Here is a 15,062-nt window from a genome sequence, read left to right as displayed (position 1 = left end):
CGTCATGTTCTTGATTCTACATATTTCTTAGAGCTCATCCATTTATGTTATCCGTCTCGCACACTTAGATCCTCTAGCTCTGGTCTTGCTGTCCCACAAACGTGACTTGCAACCATGGGATGCAGACTCTTCTGTGCTGCTGCTCCTAACTATATTTGGAACTCTATGCCATAATCTCTTTGTAACTTTTCTGTTCTGTCTTCCTTTAGAATTCAGATCAAAACGTTCTTCTTTACTGTTCTTCCTAGACACCCCCCCCCCCCCCAGGGCTTGTGAACTTATATATTGGCACTATACAAATTGAATGTATTAGTAAGTTTTTATTATTTTGCAAGTGAGTAATTGTAGTAATGCGGCAATTGGTTCCAGCAGTAGTAGACATTGTGCAGTTTGACTTCCACTACCAAACAAACGTGTATGCGCTATGGTACGGGACACTGTACGATGTTTTTTAGCTGGTAACATTAGGAAAGTGACAGATTATGACACAAACCTTTCATACTAGCAAAGGGTATACACATAATACATATTTCATTAAGGTTTTCATGAATGTACTAGAGCACATGCACACACAGAGCATTTGGGATTAATACCCCCAGGAGAAAGAATGTTGCTGAGGGGTCTGACTAAAGAGGTACTATTTGGAAAGTTCAAGGGACCAAGCGAAACCATATCAGGGGTAGCCTTAATCTACATTAATTTTTGAATGAAATGCAGGGCATAAGAATCAATTATAAGACAAACTTTGAATAGAACACATTGTAGTTTCTTCTTCTTCTTCTTCTTCTTCTTCTTCTTCTTCTTCTTCTTCTTCTTCTTCTTCTTCTTCTTCTTCTTCTTCTTCTTCTTCTTCTTCTTCTTCTATGGTGTTACTGAAAATCTGCACCACAAAGATCTTAAAAGTCTTGGGGAATCCATGGGTTAACATGGGATCTTGAAGAAAACCTGTTGCCAATTATGCCAATGGCACACTGACATTACTTCAGGACAGATGCGTAAGAGCGCTCGGAGCAGAGACTCACTTTTTATTCTTTTATACACAGAGGCGATCTCGGGTAATTGGTTTTAAATTCCTCAATCAAGCAATTCTCAAATGCTAAAACATCACACGGGACGTGTAATGCAGTCCAGTGGTTAATTTGCATTATAGGGGGTCCGGGATGCTCAGATTTAGTGGCATTGAAAAGTTGCGAGAGCAGTATTTTCCTCTGAAGAGCGTGGATTAAGATGCCCAACGCTGTGCTTCTGTTTGTGATTTGGATGGCGTGGTTTGTGGGAAACACAGAAAACACCTCCGAAATTTGCAGGGGAAGGCGCTGCGTTGGCGCGGACAACAGACCGTGCGGCGGTGGGCATTGCCGGGGTGCCGAGGGGTTTGCTATCCGCCACTTTACGCGTTCGGCACAAGTCGGTGCCGCGCCACACACTGTTCGGAGTGATTACCGCGTTTCCCCCCAAAATCGTCACGCTGTTTCATACACAATTATCCCTCCACAGCATGGAAAAGCTGACAGCCCAAGAGAGAACCCAAGGACCATAACGGCGGAGGTTTACAACCCAGGATGCAAGACTACAGGCTGCCACAGTCGTGATCCACTAAAACCTAATAATGCCACAAAAGCGTGCAAAGGCATCGGATGTAAACTGCCCTTCATTGTTCGTCCAATGCCTAAACCAAATTCGTGCGCTGGCGGCGACTGCCAGAGCGGAGCAGGTTTTGTGGTACGCAATCCGACAGTCGTCCATATGCAGGACAGGGCAGAACAGGCACTGGATGAATTGCCAGAGTTCGGACACGTCGGTTCCGAGCGTGGAGAATCCCCGTTCGGCATCCAACTCAGATGTGACGTCAAGCCGGGTGAGTCCGAAGAATTTTTTTTTAATTAATTTTGATTACCCTTTTTGTCTGCTGTTGCAAGCTAAATATTGTATGAATATTCTATGCTGGTAATAATAATAACTAGCACTGTGCATCTGAATCGTTTAGATTTATTTAAGCCTTTATTTATAGTTTGTTTTTTTTTTTTTTTAATAATTCATTTCACACATTCTGAAGCCCAGTTGTGGACCTCCTTCCCTACACATTTTTGTTTGTTTTCTCTTCTCTAACAGAGTGATTAAAATCATCGGGTTATTAACTCATTCATAAGACGAATCAGGAGTGCTAGAGCAGATAAAACAACAACAACAAATTCAGTGCAGGTTATTAGGACTGAGTATAACTGAGTGCGCAATATTTGTTCAAATGATTGTTATATATAAACCGTTCGTCCGTCCGCCAACTTTGCTCTCTAATTAAAAATGGTGACACATTTATCAGGAGGTTTAAAGCACACGTGAGTTTTCATCCTTCTTGCTTTTGCCAAACCGTCCAGGGTCTAATGAGCTGCCATCTGAGGATGCGCTAGTGCTGCAGCTTCGACTGGGGCAGGGCCAGGAGAAGCTGGCGGAGGCGCTCAAGGAGCAGCAGTTGCAGATCGGGCAGCTGCAGGGCCAGCTGATGGAGCAGCAGAGGGAGATCATGGAGCAGCAGCGGCAAATGTTTGACCTGATGGAGCAGGTGAAGGCCCAGTACAGCTTGCTCCTGGACGGCGTCCGGCACATGCCCTTTCAGGGTGGAACGCGCGGAGAGCCGGAGGCTCGCCCGGAGAGTCTCGGGCCGCAGGAGGAAAGCCGGTTCCAGGAGGCTTACACCATGCACAAGGTGGACATGGAAGCCAGTGTGATGGAAGAGGGCAGGCCCCTGCAGATCTGTGGCTCCTGTGGGGATGATGAGTACTGTGATTACCGCGGCAACTGGCCACGCTGCGAGAAATGCACTGTTTGTCCTCCTGGGTTCTTCCTAGTGTCCCAGTGTTCTTTCAGTGCAGACAGGATCTGTCAGGTGCTCACCTACAAGTATTTTAACCCATTTTAAATGATAACAGAATGTGAGCTATCTTGAAAGATTTATTTTACTGAGAATAAGCTAATCTGTTTATATTCACATGTTCAAAACCTTGACTACAAAATAGATGAATGCAGTTCTGAGTGTTATAAAATGCAATGTCTATACTTTTGATAACAGTTGGGAAACCTTTCAGATATATCTCTTTATGACATTAACATGTCTCATAGGACAGAGATGAATGCCTGGAGATACCAAACCTTTGCAGAGAGCATGATCAGTGTCTCAACATGCCAGGTGAGTTGAGAACATCTCCATCTAAGCACCTCTCCTCAACCAGATGTTTTCATTGGGAATCCACTGCTGTGTGTGTCCTTGAACCAGGTGGCTTCAGATGCTCAAGCATGTCAGTGAAGGACGCAGCGACTGGTCTGTGTGGCCCTGGTTACTTTTACAATTTGGAGCTACAGGAGTGCCAGGCCTGTTCCGAATGCGACTCCCAGCCGACAGCATCCCCCTGCTCGGCCCTGAGCGACACCCTGTGTGCTGGCCCATCTGGGGCCCAGATGTCCCTCTCCTGGTCTGGTGATGTGACTCCGCCTCGGGGCGTTGGGTTCTCCAACATGCAGCTTCCCCTCCAAGGTGCTGATGACAGCAGCTTGGCCTCTGCCACCGCCGATGGCTGGCTGGTCCTCCACCAACACGGTCTGGTCTGGGTCGACAACAACCTGGCTCTGCGGCACGGGTGCCAGAGCTTTGTCCAGATGTGCCTGCAGCTGAACGCCAGTGAAGCGGCCGGCAGTGCTGCCTCTGTACGGGACCTGAGTGGAGTGCGTCTGGAGCAGCGAGAGGGTGGGCCCTTGCAGAGCGCCAGTATGAGCGGGGCATTTGTGGCAGACCTGGGTGACGCGCTCGCCCTGGTCCTCAGGAGCGCCAGCCATCGGTGCGACGCCGAGGGCGAGCCGGTGCGCCTGCAGGGTGGCCTCGTTTCCGCCTTCAGCTTGCTGTGGCTGTCTCACGACACAGGCGCTGTCGCCATGGCCGCCCAGGCTGTGGCCTCATCGCAGTTCTACACCAATTACCGGCCGGCGTTCCGCATGTCTTTTGTCTCCGATCCATACATAGTTGGGCTGACCCATGATGGCCGCAGCGTCCGTTTTGCAGAGAGGGGCACGGTGAAGTTTGTCCTACAGCAGGCTCTGTACTCCATGGGCCAGGCGTGCGTGTCTGAGGGCTTCCACCTGCTGGCGTACATCGACCGCAGCGGTAACAGCAGCGAGCTGGCGCGTGTCTTCAAACCTGGTGCGCACTACCGGGACATGTCCATATCACTGTCTGCCGTCACTACCGTGGACATCGGTGATTCGATCAGTTTCGAAATCCTGGCCCCGGTGCAGTGCACTGTGCGCTACTTTGGCGATGATTCTGGGATCAGTGTGCTGAGCCTGGTATGGGTCCCTTCCTCTGTGTCCTCTGCTGTGTCGGCTGCGGTCTCACGCACGGGCCTGCCAACCGGTGCTGTGCGCAATAAGGCGCTGCTCTTCCGCCAGACATCTACGCTGGTGCCACAGCTGGGGCTGGCTGGCACCAGGGGTCGGCACCCTTTCCGGAACTTCGTCTTCCGGGCGGCGGGCGTGGCGAGCCTGGCCCTCGATCTCAGGCTCATCCACTCGTGCGGCACAATCAAGCTCGCCCTGCTAGAGCAGGTCGGGCCACAGGGGGCACGACCCACAACCATTGCCCGGCAGGTCGGAGGTCAGATGCCAGAAGGGAGTGAGTGGGCTAGCATGGGCCTGAGGGTGTCCTTCTCTGTGCGCAATGGCACTGAAGTGTTTGTCACAGTGGACTGCGTACATGGACGCCTCAACCAAATTTCCCACGAGGCCGGCAGTGGCATTTCCATCCTCTGGACAGCTGCATGATTTAAGTCACAATTTACAGCATGCCATAGCATGTCTTAGCAGTTATCAGGAGGCTAGAAAGCTAGCTCACATGGTGATACTATCTATATACCTTGGTTCAAATTATAGCAGTCACTCTCTTATAATGGTATACTGCAGTGCAATTACAGGAAACTATGACACTCTCCAAATTTACTCATTGATTTTTTTCCTGTAGTTTTTTTTATTATTGTACCACTAATATTTTAAGCTCCATTAAGAAAGTTTTATTGGTTTCAAGCTCTGTTAACAAATTTTTGTCATTAGTGCTTAAATGAACAGTACACATTTGGGTACATAGCCTTAATACTTGAGTATTGATGAGTGAAAAATATACTCCCACTTTGTTTTGCATTTTAGCTCATGCTTTACTTGTTTTACTTAAAGAAATGGTTTTTATTTTTAATATTAGCACTTATTTAGAAATGTGCCAATATTTTCTAAACTAACATTGCATCTTTATTACTTTATGCTATTCATAATATGTTTTAAGTGTTTGTAATTGTTTGTCTAGTTGTCCAACATATTTTAATTATATTTCCTTTTGGATTACTTTTGGAAATACTGAAATATTCATTTATGAAATATTCCTGGTGCCCAAAGTATGGCTGTATTTTAATTAATTAATTAATTGAATAATATTATGCAAACTTAAAAAACCCAAGGCTTATGGGTCACAGCAGGTACAAGGGGAACGACAAAAGTAATTAAATAAATGATTTTTTTATCCTGCCAGAGTTTGTAGCTCATTGTTTGTGCTTGCTCCTATTTTTACAGCATGGTTTTGAACTTTGTTGTAATCTCAGACCTGGCTATGGTCTGATATCGCAATGTCTCTAGGTAAAGAGGAATAGTGAATGTCTCCGTTTGTGCTAGTGGGAATCTAATGCAGGTGCACCAGTCCCACGGGCGCACGTGGTTTTCATTGTGGATCTGAAGACTGCTCTGTAAGTGGAATTTACGGGAAACATCGGGGTTATGGCCATTCTGACTCCTTCATCATAAAGTTACACCGAAGCCCCACTGTTTTTGTCTGCAGCAGATATAATGTACAAAAAACATGAATTGGAGGTTTTAAGGTGTCCTTTTTAATAAACTCAACATGGCTGTCTGTATACAAAACTGGTTTGAAAATCACATTTGTGGTCTTTTTAATTATACTACAAAAAAAAAAAAAAAGGGATTCGCTATGCTGAAGCAGCCAATATATGAATAAATGTTATTTGCAATGAATTGAAAAAAATATGATTATTTTTGTTTTTAATTATGTGCACAGATTTAAACTTTAATAAAAACATCTGGCAAACATTAGTGCTTCTTGGAGCGGCGCGTGACATCAGGCTGGAGCTATTCTATAAGAGAATATGCCAGGGGAGACATTTGCAGACTTAATGTAAAACACAGTTATCTGTCTGGGGGTTAAGGCTGATCTCACCCCTTGCCATCAGCTTACAGCTTTCCATCACATTATTTCTCTTCCCTAACCAGGCCCTTATGGAAATAACATCTTTGTTCCGAGGGAATTAAAAAAGTGAATTTAACCCAAAGGGTAATGGTAAGAGGAAGCACTTTTGAACTTACTACGCCTTTAATCATGTTGCATGAAGATGGAAGTAAGTCAGGATACTTTTGTCTTGAGCGTTGTTAATCTCTCTCCCGCCGACTTCTCAGGTTTCAACATCCACTCCCAAAGGCCTTTGTAAAACTCTTTGTTCTCAGCACATCATCTATTTTTGGACATTTTGACAGTTTCCATAAAACTTCTTGAGACCATTGACTGATGCCTCACACATGTTGGGAAAGAGACATACGGTTCAGCTGTTGAAGCAATGCATTCCTCTTATTCTTTCCATCTTGGTGACTTTTAAAACTGACCTGCACCCAGTTTGAACTTCAGTCACCATATGACATCCTTACACATGGTCTAGTATTACAATCTTTGTGGGGTACGTCCATACATACACTGGCTTGTGTATTACAGTATCTAACGTTATGCTGCGACCTAATTTCAGTTTCAGAAAGCTTTTGGTCCTTTAGTTTTGCATTTAAAAAAAAGTGGATTTTTCCTCATGGTGATCAGTTTTGTCCTATTTTGCCATTTGATCATTGCACAAACTAGACATGAAACATACACACGTACATACAGAATGCCACCATCAAGCCTTCACCAAGGAAACAAGCAAAAATGGCCCTAATATTGGCACAGTTGCTCCACTTTTGTGGGTGAACACACATGTCTAATCTTGGCAATGCATATATGTGTGCACATGTGTGAGTATGCACGTGTGTTTGTGTATGGGAACAGTACGGGCCCGACGTGTCTCCAGGAGCCTCAGAAAACAGCCTTAAACGTCTGTAGTTCGGCCCCCTTCTTACATGCTTGATGACTGTACCTTCCGATAACAGCTTGACTCTCATGATTAGAGTGTCGCACTGGCAGGGCATTCAAGGTAACGGTGACATAGGATGACTGTTCTCCCAAAAGGTCTGAGACGAAACCAAAGGGTAACATCTGGAAGCATTTCAGATGCGTGAGGAGAGTCGGTACTTAACTCTCTCATTGTAGAATCTAAGCATTTTTAGTTCAGTTTGTTCGCTTAAATAAACAGCAGATATGATTCACCTAAAACATTTAAAAAACTATCCTTTCAGTAAGTACATTGAATGTCAGTGTTATCAAGACCACCAGAATAAAAAACTAAGTAAATCAAAACAGTAAACCTTATATGTTTAAACATGATAAATATAACAATCATAAGATACAAAAGAGGCCGGACCCAAATTCAATTCAAATGTTTTGTTGTTTATTAATACTCATTAATAATGTTTTGTTTGGGTGCTATCATATGGGACCCCAACATTCCTTTGGTTATTTTATTTTATTATTGTTGTTATCTATTTATTTATTTATTTTGCAGACTCATATTTCCACCAAATATTGAATGTAGAGCAAAGGTCACATGGGTTACACCAACACAACATACAATAAATCTTCAATATCTACAATATCTGTCTCCATAAGGCATACAGGTACTCCAGGTCCTACTCTGAAGAGAGCATGTGTAAGGATGACATGATTTTCCAATTACCAAATAAACATCTTAAATAATAACATGGTCTGTGGTTACTGAAAGGCAGTATCGAAAGAGTCAGTACTAAGAGTCCTAGAGAATTACAGGTTTGCTACATGTTTGCCAGGTACTATGAAGTAGGTACTTTTGTATTAAGTATTCAAGACACTTTTTTCACAAAGAATAAAATGTTAAAAAGATATTAAGTTTTGTGCTCTAAAACACATTCTGTGATTGAGATGATTTTAAAATGCGAGGCAAGAATATTTGTATAACACTTTTCATATATGGTGGCAATTAAAAGTTCAAATATGAAGTTATGTTCAGGGATTATTTGGTGTTTAATGCCCTTATCTTTTTAAGAACAGAATTACAGCAGGAGAGGGAGATTTACTGACTGATGCTATAAAATTGGCAGTTTTGTTGTCTTGATATGTAGACAGACCTTATGTGTGTCTTAAACACCACATTGCTCTGAGGCTGACAACATGCTGGTAAGATCTGATATCAGCCACACCTGGTTTGCTATTAAAGGTCACTAGAAAATGCTTTGTGAATTGAATACTAATAAATGTGTACCATTTGTTGTTTTAAAGTAACCCAGAAGTGGTATGGAAAGGAATGGCTGTATAGGCAGAAGGAGTGAATTGTGGAGTGTATTCAGAGTGGAATTTGGAGTGGAATCATAGTTAGTGGCATTTCACTAAGCAGTGTTGGTGAGAGGGTTCTGTTACATAAGGCTGCTGTTGGTATGCTTTGCCTTGTCTGCGCTCAGTGCAGTATCGCCACCAGGAGGCGCTTGAAGTCTCCCCCACATTCAGAGTTCAGGGCATCCTTCAGAGTCATGTCGTATTTCTCCAGATACATGTCCTTTATGGTCTCCAAATCAACCTGTAAACCGGGGGGGGGGGGGAATGGTATTAAGCTAGAATTATATTTATTTGTGCACGTGAAAAAAAACAAGCTTTAAAATAATAAAATTAACCTAAATTTCTAAATTTGATTTGAGTATTTTTCCCTTTAAGATCACCTCAGAGCGGCCCACTATGATGCGTATGAGTGTGTCCTCATCTGTCCCTGCCCCCTTCATTGCTGCATTCAGGCGACGAGCAAAGTAGAGCTGAGGACTTTTAGCACACCGAACTGATCAACCAAGATAGAAAAACAACAAAACAGCCCAGTAAAAACAAGATGACAAAACAAGTGTAGTGATGACAAAACAAGTGAAGTGATGACAAAACAAGTGTAGTGATGACAAAATAAGTGAAGTGATGACAAAACAAGTGAAGTGATGACAAAATAAGTGAAGTGATGACAAAACAAGTGTAGTGATGACAAAATAAGTGAAGTGATGACAAAACAAGTGAAGTGATGACAAAATAAGTGAAGTGATGACAAAATAAGTGTAGTGATGACAATACAAGTGAAGTGATGACAATACAAGTGAAGTGATGACAAAATAAGTGTAGTGATCTTTCTACAGTGATCATCGTAAGGATCCAAGAGATTCACTGAAGGCCGTACACAACAAGAGAGATGTTACCCAGAGTAATGTAACAATCCTTTAATGTCCCTGTTGCCTCACTGTCGATGGAATCGAGAATGTCTGTTCCAGAAAGCTGCATTGGCCGAGAAACACATTAAAATAACTGTAGGTTGTTTTTAATAGTCAAAACAATACACGTGTTTTAAATTGCAGTGGAAAACATATTGAAAACTGTACTCAAGTCGCGTAGACAAACTACCCAGAAATAATCTACTTGAATGGAGAACAAAGTAACTCCTTTAAGAAACTACTGGCATTAGACTAAAACAGAGTGAGTTTTAATATACTCAAATGTTTATGGATAGATGTGGACCAGCATGATCAAACATATCTGTCATATTCCTCTTATGACTTATGACACAATTATGACTGTTTTTATCTCAGCAGGGACCAATTCTTACCGATTCGTAGGCCTTAAAGGTGGCCTGAAGTTGCAGGTAGTTCCTGTGGGTGAGGATGTGGGTGAAGGTGGACTCGTCTGTGCCAAACCGAGCCTCCCCAGCCTGGCAGAAACCAGCAGAACGCAATGCCATGAAGGAACCTGTTGCGTACTAAAGAAGGGGAAAGGTCAAACTCACCTCGATCAGCGCGGTGGCATCCTGTTCAGCCAGTCCTTCGTCCACTTCATAACTTTCATCCCTGCTGGCCTATGGATGGAGAAGAGCTGTTGCTTAACAACTCATACTTGGAGGAACCTCATTATGACCAGTAGTTATAATACAATTCTGCTATGCCAAATTACTCTGGACAGCTCTGAAGGTTTTTTTTCTGAAGGACCAATAACTTTATATTTGATAAGGCAGCTTGAATATAATCTGTCCAAAATATTTATATGTATTCTAATAATTTGTCCAAAACATACAAATTTGTTCCAAATGTGTTCTGTAGGCTGTAGGCCTACATATGCTAAAAGACTCTAGGAGCACTTAGTAAGGTATATTGCCATCTTACCTCCAAGAGGGAAACTAGCAGGTTTCTTACATCTCCACTTGTGTCATCCTCGATGTCGGCTTCCAACTCCTGTCCATGTACTATATGGATGACAGTACATGAATGGTGTTTAGCTTTGTTGTTGCAATGCATTTTCTTACAGTGGTAGCAGTAAAACATCAGAACAAATGATGGCGCTAATACTTTGTCATATTTCCATATTTACGCAAGTTCCAGACTTACCCTGGGCATAGGCCTCTTTAATGTTCACAATATCCTGTTGATTAAATAAATAGCAAATGTTATATTGTTCATTTCTATAGAATAGTGCCTTATGAAAAGTTGCTTAAACACACATTTTTTTGGATTCTTGTGAAAATTCTGTAAAAGTCACATAGAACAAAAATCAAATTGGTTGCCTTCAACAGAGAAAGCATTGAAGACACTGTAAACAAATGAGGCACAATGTTCAATACATAGGAAAAACCTTTAAGATAATGATTCTTAGATGTACAACTGCTTAAGAAATATACTTATATTTTACATCTTAAAGCATTTTAAGATTTTTAAGACATCTTATATGCCTGTGGTTTGAAGTTTGATGATAATGGTCCTTATGCAAAATAATATAATCACAGAAAGACCTGATTGGTGCTGGTGCACAGAATCTCCACCAGTACGTCTTCGTCAGTCCCCGCCCCCTTCATGGCTTTCCTCAGCTCTTTGGCAGCGTACACAGGCGCAGGGTCCAGCATGGCTATGATGGCCTTCTCAAAGTTTCCTGTCAGCTCACTCTTTAACACCTCCTCCAGCTCCTAAGGGAAAGCATTCTAGTCAGGTCATGTTTAGCATGGCAGCTAATCTCATTGAACTCGGCTGAGATGAATGCTCATGTTAGATAGTGATTGAATTCCCTTTTGAATTCCAAATGACCTGAGGAGCTTTTGTCAAGCCTGGAACATTGAATACCAGCACTGCTCATTATTTTTTATAAACGCTTTATTCTTCACTGTCATGAAGGAAAGATGGATGCAGGCAAGAAAGAAATCTGGCAACTATTCAATATCATTCACTGACCATGCAAAAGTGAAAGGAAAAAAAAATAGCTCATGATGTCTCACAGGAATGGAGTATTGTGTACAGACTATAACAAGCTCTTGTTATAAGGATTTAGCTCAGACTGTGCTCTGTATATTATCTGAACTTTTATAAAAATATAAGCAGATATCCAATGTGGAAATTGCTAAAATAACCACTATCCAAGCAAAATTACTTAACAGCAGAACTGTTGTGTTCAGACACTGGCTACTTGATGACTGTGTGGTTTTGTAAAGAAATAAATGAAGGACACCTTACTTACATCATCATATTTCTCAAAGTATGCCTGCTTGATCTCCACTCGCTGGGTGGTGGAGCGATTTGCTAAAATGGAGATTATGATCTCTTCATCTGTACCTGCAGTCAGGAAGAAACCCCATTTTAACTTGACATAATGCTCAGCATGTTATTACTGCATAAATCTTAGTTTTCCATTTTTCTAGGATGACAGTGCAATGCTACTTTCAAATCAAGGTTGCACAACTGGAGCCCTGGAAGATTAGAATCCAGCAGTTTGGTGATTTCACTGATTGACCTGGACTCCAGTCCTCCAGGACTAGAGGTTCTCAATCTAGTGCTTGCAGTCCCCAGGCCAGGCCAAGATTTTGCTCTATTCCTGGTCTTTATACACCTGAAGCAAGTAATCAGATCCTGAAGATCCGTTGAGTTTGGCTCTGGTGTGTTGGGATCTATAACACAACAAACGTGCGGCCTGGCAGAGAGTTTCCAAGGCTTGGATTGAGAACCTCTGCCTTAGACAGGTTGCTGTTGAGATTTGTCTAGACCTACCCATGCCCTTGCAGGCTTTACGTATTTCCTTAATATCTGCCACCACATCAAAATCCTCGTACGGAACAATTGTTGGCTAAAATGAGAGCAAAACACAGAATGAGATACACCACAATAAAGACAATATAATATTGTTCCATACAGATGTCATGGCGCCAGTGAATACTTGAGGATAAAATCACCAGGATTTGATGGTTTAAAAAAATTATGAAAATATATGGTTTGAGCTTGACAAACTGTAGCTAAACCCCACAAAGGGTGCAGTCATACACCCATTGCTGAGTCATTGGCTGACTGAGTGCGCTGTAGCGGCGACATATTTCCTCTGCCACGCCCACTGCCTGTAATGGCAATTATAAAGCGTATTGATGATAAAAAGGGAGTTTCGAATTGAGAATATTCCAGTAGAATATGCGGCGGATTTTAAACTAATATTATTATAGGTATAAAAAGTTAATTTCTACGCAATCTTCTCGGATTTAGACTTTAATACGCATGTTTATAAAAGAGAGAAAACGGGAAAATTATAAAAAACAAAAATGAAAAATGAGAGAAAAGTTGTTGCAATGCTAAATCCTAAAATCACTGTCCAAATAGCAACCACGTAAAATTACGCAGGATATTAAACAATAATAAATTACACATACGGCAAAGCATACAGTAATATTGCAGTAATCTGTAATTGCACTTGTTAGTACAATAATCTGCAATACAATACAATAACGCAAGAAAAAGACCCAAAGAAATCCGGTATAGAACTTTACCCACTTGAACGTTGCCCATCTTTCGATGATGTTATTAACCGCACAGCCGCTCCGGTCCTACTCCCTTCTCGCGCTACCCAGCAAAATACTCCACTGCATGGCTGACGTCACCCGATTCAATGGCCCACACGTCGATAACCCATTGCTCATGAAAACCAGCAAAGCAATACTGGAAAAGTAGACGGAGCTCTATAAAAACAGTAGGCAGCTGGGCTACCTTTGGCGTTTACTTTTACGCAAAATGCCTTGAACATTATGCACTCATCAATCAGCAAATCTATCTATCTATCTATCTATCTATCTATCTATCTATCTATCTATCTATCTATCTATCTATCTATCTATCTATCTATCTATCTATCTATCTATCTATCTATCTATCTATCACTGCCTGTCTATCTGTCAGTCTGTCTATTATCAAAAAGTGTAAAAAAAATAATTAAAAAAAAAAAGAATATAAAAACTATATAAACTGACACTTGAGTATAGAGAAGCAGTGACAAATCTGACAACAAAGATTGTTAGAATTTGGACAAAACAGTCTTTGTTTGACCAAATAGCATCATCCCACATGCTCCTTCCACAATGTTGTGACCTTCTGATGACCAGAATGGCTCGCTATGTTTTGTCTTTCTGTCATTACATGAAGATCTGCATTACTTGCAGAACCTGCATTAGAACATTTGTATAAGCCAGGTCACTGCCACATAAAGATTACGTTTATTACATTAGTCTATTCTTTGGGAGGTTAAGCCTGTTGCCAACTTTGGACATCAGTTGTCGTTCGCAACTCAAGTTTCAAATGTGACCAGGGCACACAGATTTCTCCTTTGTAACAGAGGAAGGGTTCGGCCCTTTCTCTCCCAGGAAGCTTCTCAGGTACTTGTGCAGTCTCTTATCTCAAAGCTAGACTACTGCACTCGCTACTTGCTGAATTTCCTCTAAGAGCCACCAGAACTTGTCCAGAATGCAGCAAGACGACAGGTCTTCAATTTTCCGAAGTTCACACATGACACTCCACTGCTGAGCACCCTTCATTGGTTTCCAGTAGCTGCCCGCATATTTAAAACCTTGATGCTTGCTTCCAAAGCAAAATGGAGCAACCCCTACATGCATGATGTCAGTGGTCAAGCCCGATCCGTACCTCGAGTACTTCGAACCCCAAGTACGGCTCGGCTTGAAACACCATGCTTCAAGTCTCATGAAAGACAAGCATCGAGACTATTCTCTGTCCTGCCTCCTAGATGGTGGAACGAACTTCCGCTCGCTGTCCGGACAGCACAATCCCTTGCAGTCTTCAAACGCAGACTAAAGACCCATCTATTTGTAGAATATTTAAATGACTACCGATCCTGTTCCTATGTTGACTCACTGAAAATCTAGTACGTATTGTTGATTGCACCGATTGCACCTATCTGAGATAGAGCCTATGTATTTTGCACTTCTAGGCATCAGCATTGATTCCTGTATTTCAACAGCATTCTAGTTTATTGGTATCTTGGACTCTAACCTAAAGTACTGGCTAGGATGTATTGTATGAGTAAATGACAAAGCACTTCTGTATTTGTAAGTCGCTCTGGATAAGAGCGTCTGCCAAATGCCGTAAACGTACACACGTTTTTGAAAAACTTGAAAATTGAATACAAACCTTTCTATGTTTATTTCGTTGCAAATAAGACTTTATACTAATAGAACTATAAATTACATTCAATAATAGTTGTCCAAATTTGAATGTAGGCTACCAAACGCGACCGTTCTGAACAATGCGGAGCTGTCTAACCCTCAATATCCATTTATTTGTTTAAACATCTTTCTGGGCGGGATCATATCATTTCAAATTAATAGTTTGACTTCATTTTATAGAAAGGATCACCAACTCAGCAGTTCAGCGTTTTGCTTCTCTATAGTGACTGAATCAGTTTCAATAAGTTAGCTGTGTTGAAACGATGTACGGGGAACAATACTGTACTGTGGACATGGAGTTTGAAAGATCTGGGTGCTGGAATAATTGAACATTTCAGGGAAGTGAGTTATAGC

The 15,062-nt window shown here is 42.0% G+C and overlaps 2 protein-coding genes across 2 annotated transcripts; one reads left to right on the top strand and one right to left on the bottom strand.

The window, feature by feature from the left end:
• The first annotated feature begins 1,143 nt into the window (after nt 1–1,143).
• On the top strand, nt 1,144–4,809 carry si:ch211-252f13.5. The gene is made up of 4 exons (XM_026998269.2): nt 1,144–1,858; nt 2,376–2,884; nt 3,118–3,184; nt 3,272–4,809. Exons 1-4 carry the CDS (start codon nt 1,228–1,230, stop codon nt 4,807–4,809), a joined length of 2,745 nt encoding a protein of 914 aa, XP_026854070.2. The 5' UTR covers nt 1,144–1,227.
• A 2,800-nt stretch (nt 4,810–7,609) lies between these two features.
• On the bottom strand, nt 7,610–13,252 carry anxa13l (annexin A13, like). Its single transcript, XM_026998393.2, has 11 exons — nt 13,030–13,252; nt 12,262–12,337; nt 11,735–11,829; nt 11,019–11,189; nt 10,618–10,651; nt 10,396–10,475; nt 10,023–10,091; nt 9,846–9,947; nt 9,442–9,517; nt 8,929–9,041; nt 7,610–8,789 (listed from the first exon to the last, which is right to left on the bottom strand). The coding sequence occupies exons 1-11, from the start codon at nt 13,042–13,044 to the stop codon at nt 8,670–8,672; spliced, it is 951 nt and encodes a 316-aa protein (XP_026854194.1). The 5' UTR covers nt 13,045–13,252; the 3' UTR covers nt 7,610–8,669.
• Between the last annotated feature and the right edge of the window lie 1,810 nt (nt 13,253–15,062).

This window comes from Electrophorus electricus, chromosome 18, assembly GCF_013358815.1.
Source record: "Electrophorus electricus isolate fEleEle1 chromosome 18, fEleEle1.pri, whole genome shotgun sequence".
NCBI lineage: Eukaryota > Metazoa > Chordata > Actinopteri > Gymnotiformes > Gymnotidae > Electrophorus > Electrophorus electricus.
This window is presented reverse-complemented; position numbering and strand designations above follow the sequence as displayed.

Bases quoted from the DNA above. Each gene is read 5' to 3' on its own strand.
- si:ch211-252f13.5 (XM_026998269.2), top strand. From the start codon at position 1,228: ATGCCCAACGCTGTGCTTCTGTTTGTGATTTGGATGGCGTGGTTTGTG. The intron at 1,859-2,375 runs GTGAGTCCGAAG...CAAACCGTCCAG, and splicing joins CAGATGTGACGTCAAGCCGG to GGTCTAATGAGCTGCCATCT. The intron at 2,885-3,117 runs GTGCTCACCTAC...CATGTCTCATAG, and splicing joins GTGCAGACAGGATCTGTCAG to GACAGAGATGAATGCCTGGA.
- anxa13l (XM_026998393.2), bottom strand. The intron at 11,830-12,261 runs GTAGGTCTAGAC...TCCTGACTGCAG, and splicing joins TAAAGCCTGCAAGGGCATGG to GTACAGATGAAGAGATCATA. The intron at 11,190-11,734 runs GTAAGTAAGGTG...GCTTTCCCTTAG, and splicing joins ACTTTGAGAAATATGATGAT to GAGCTGGAGGAGGTGTTAAA.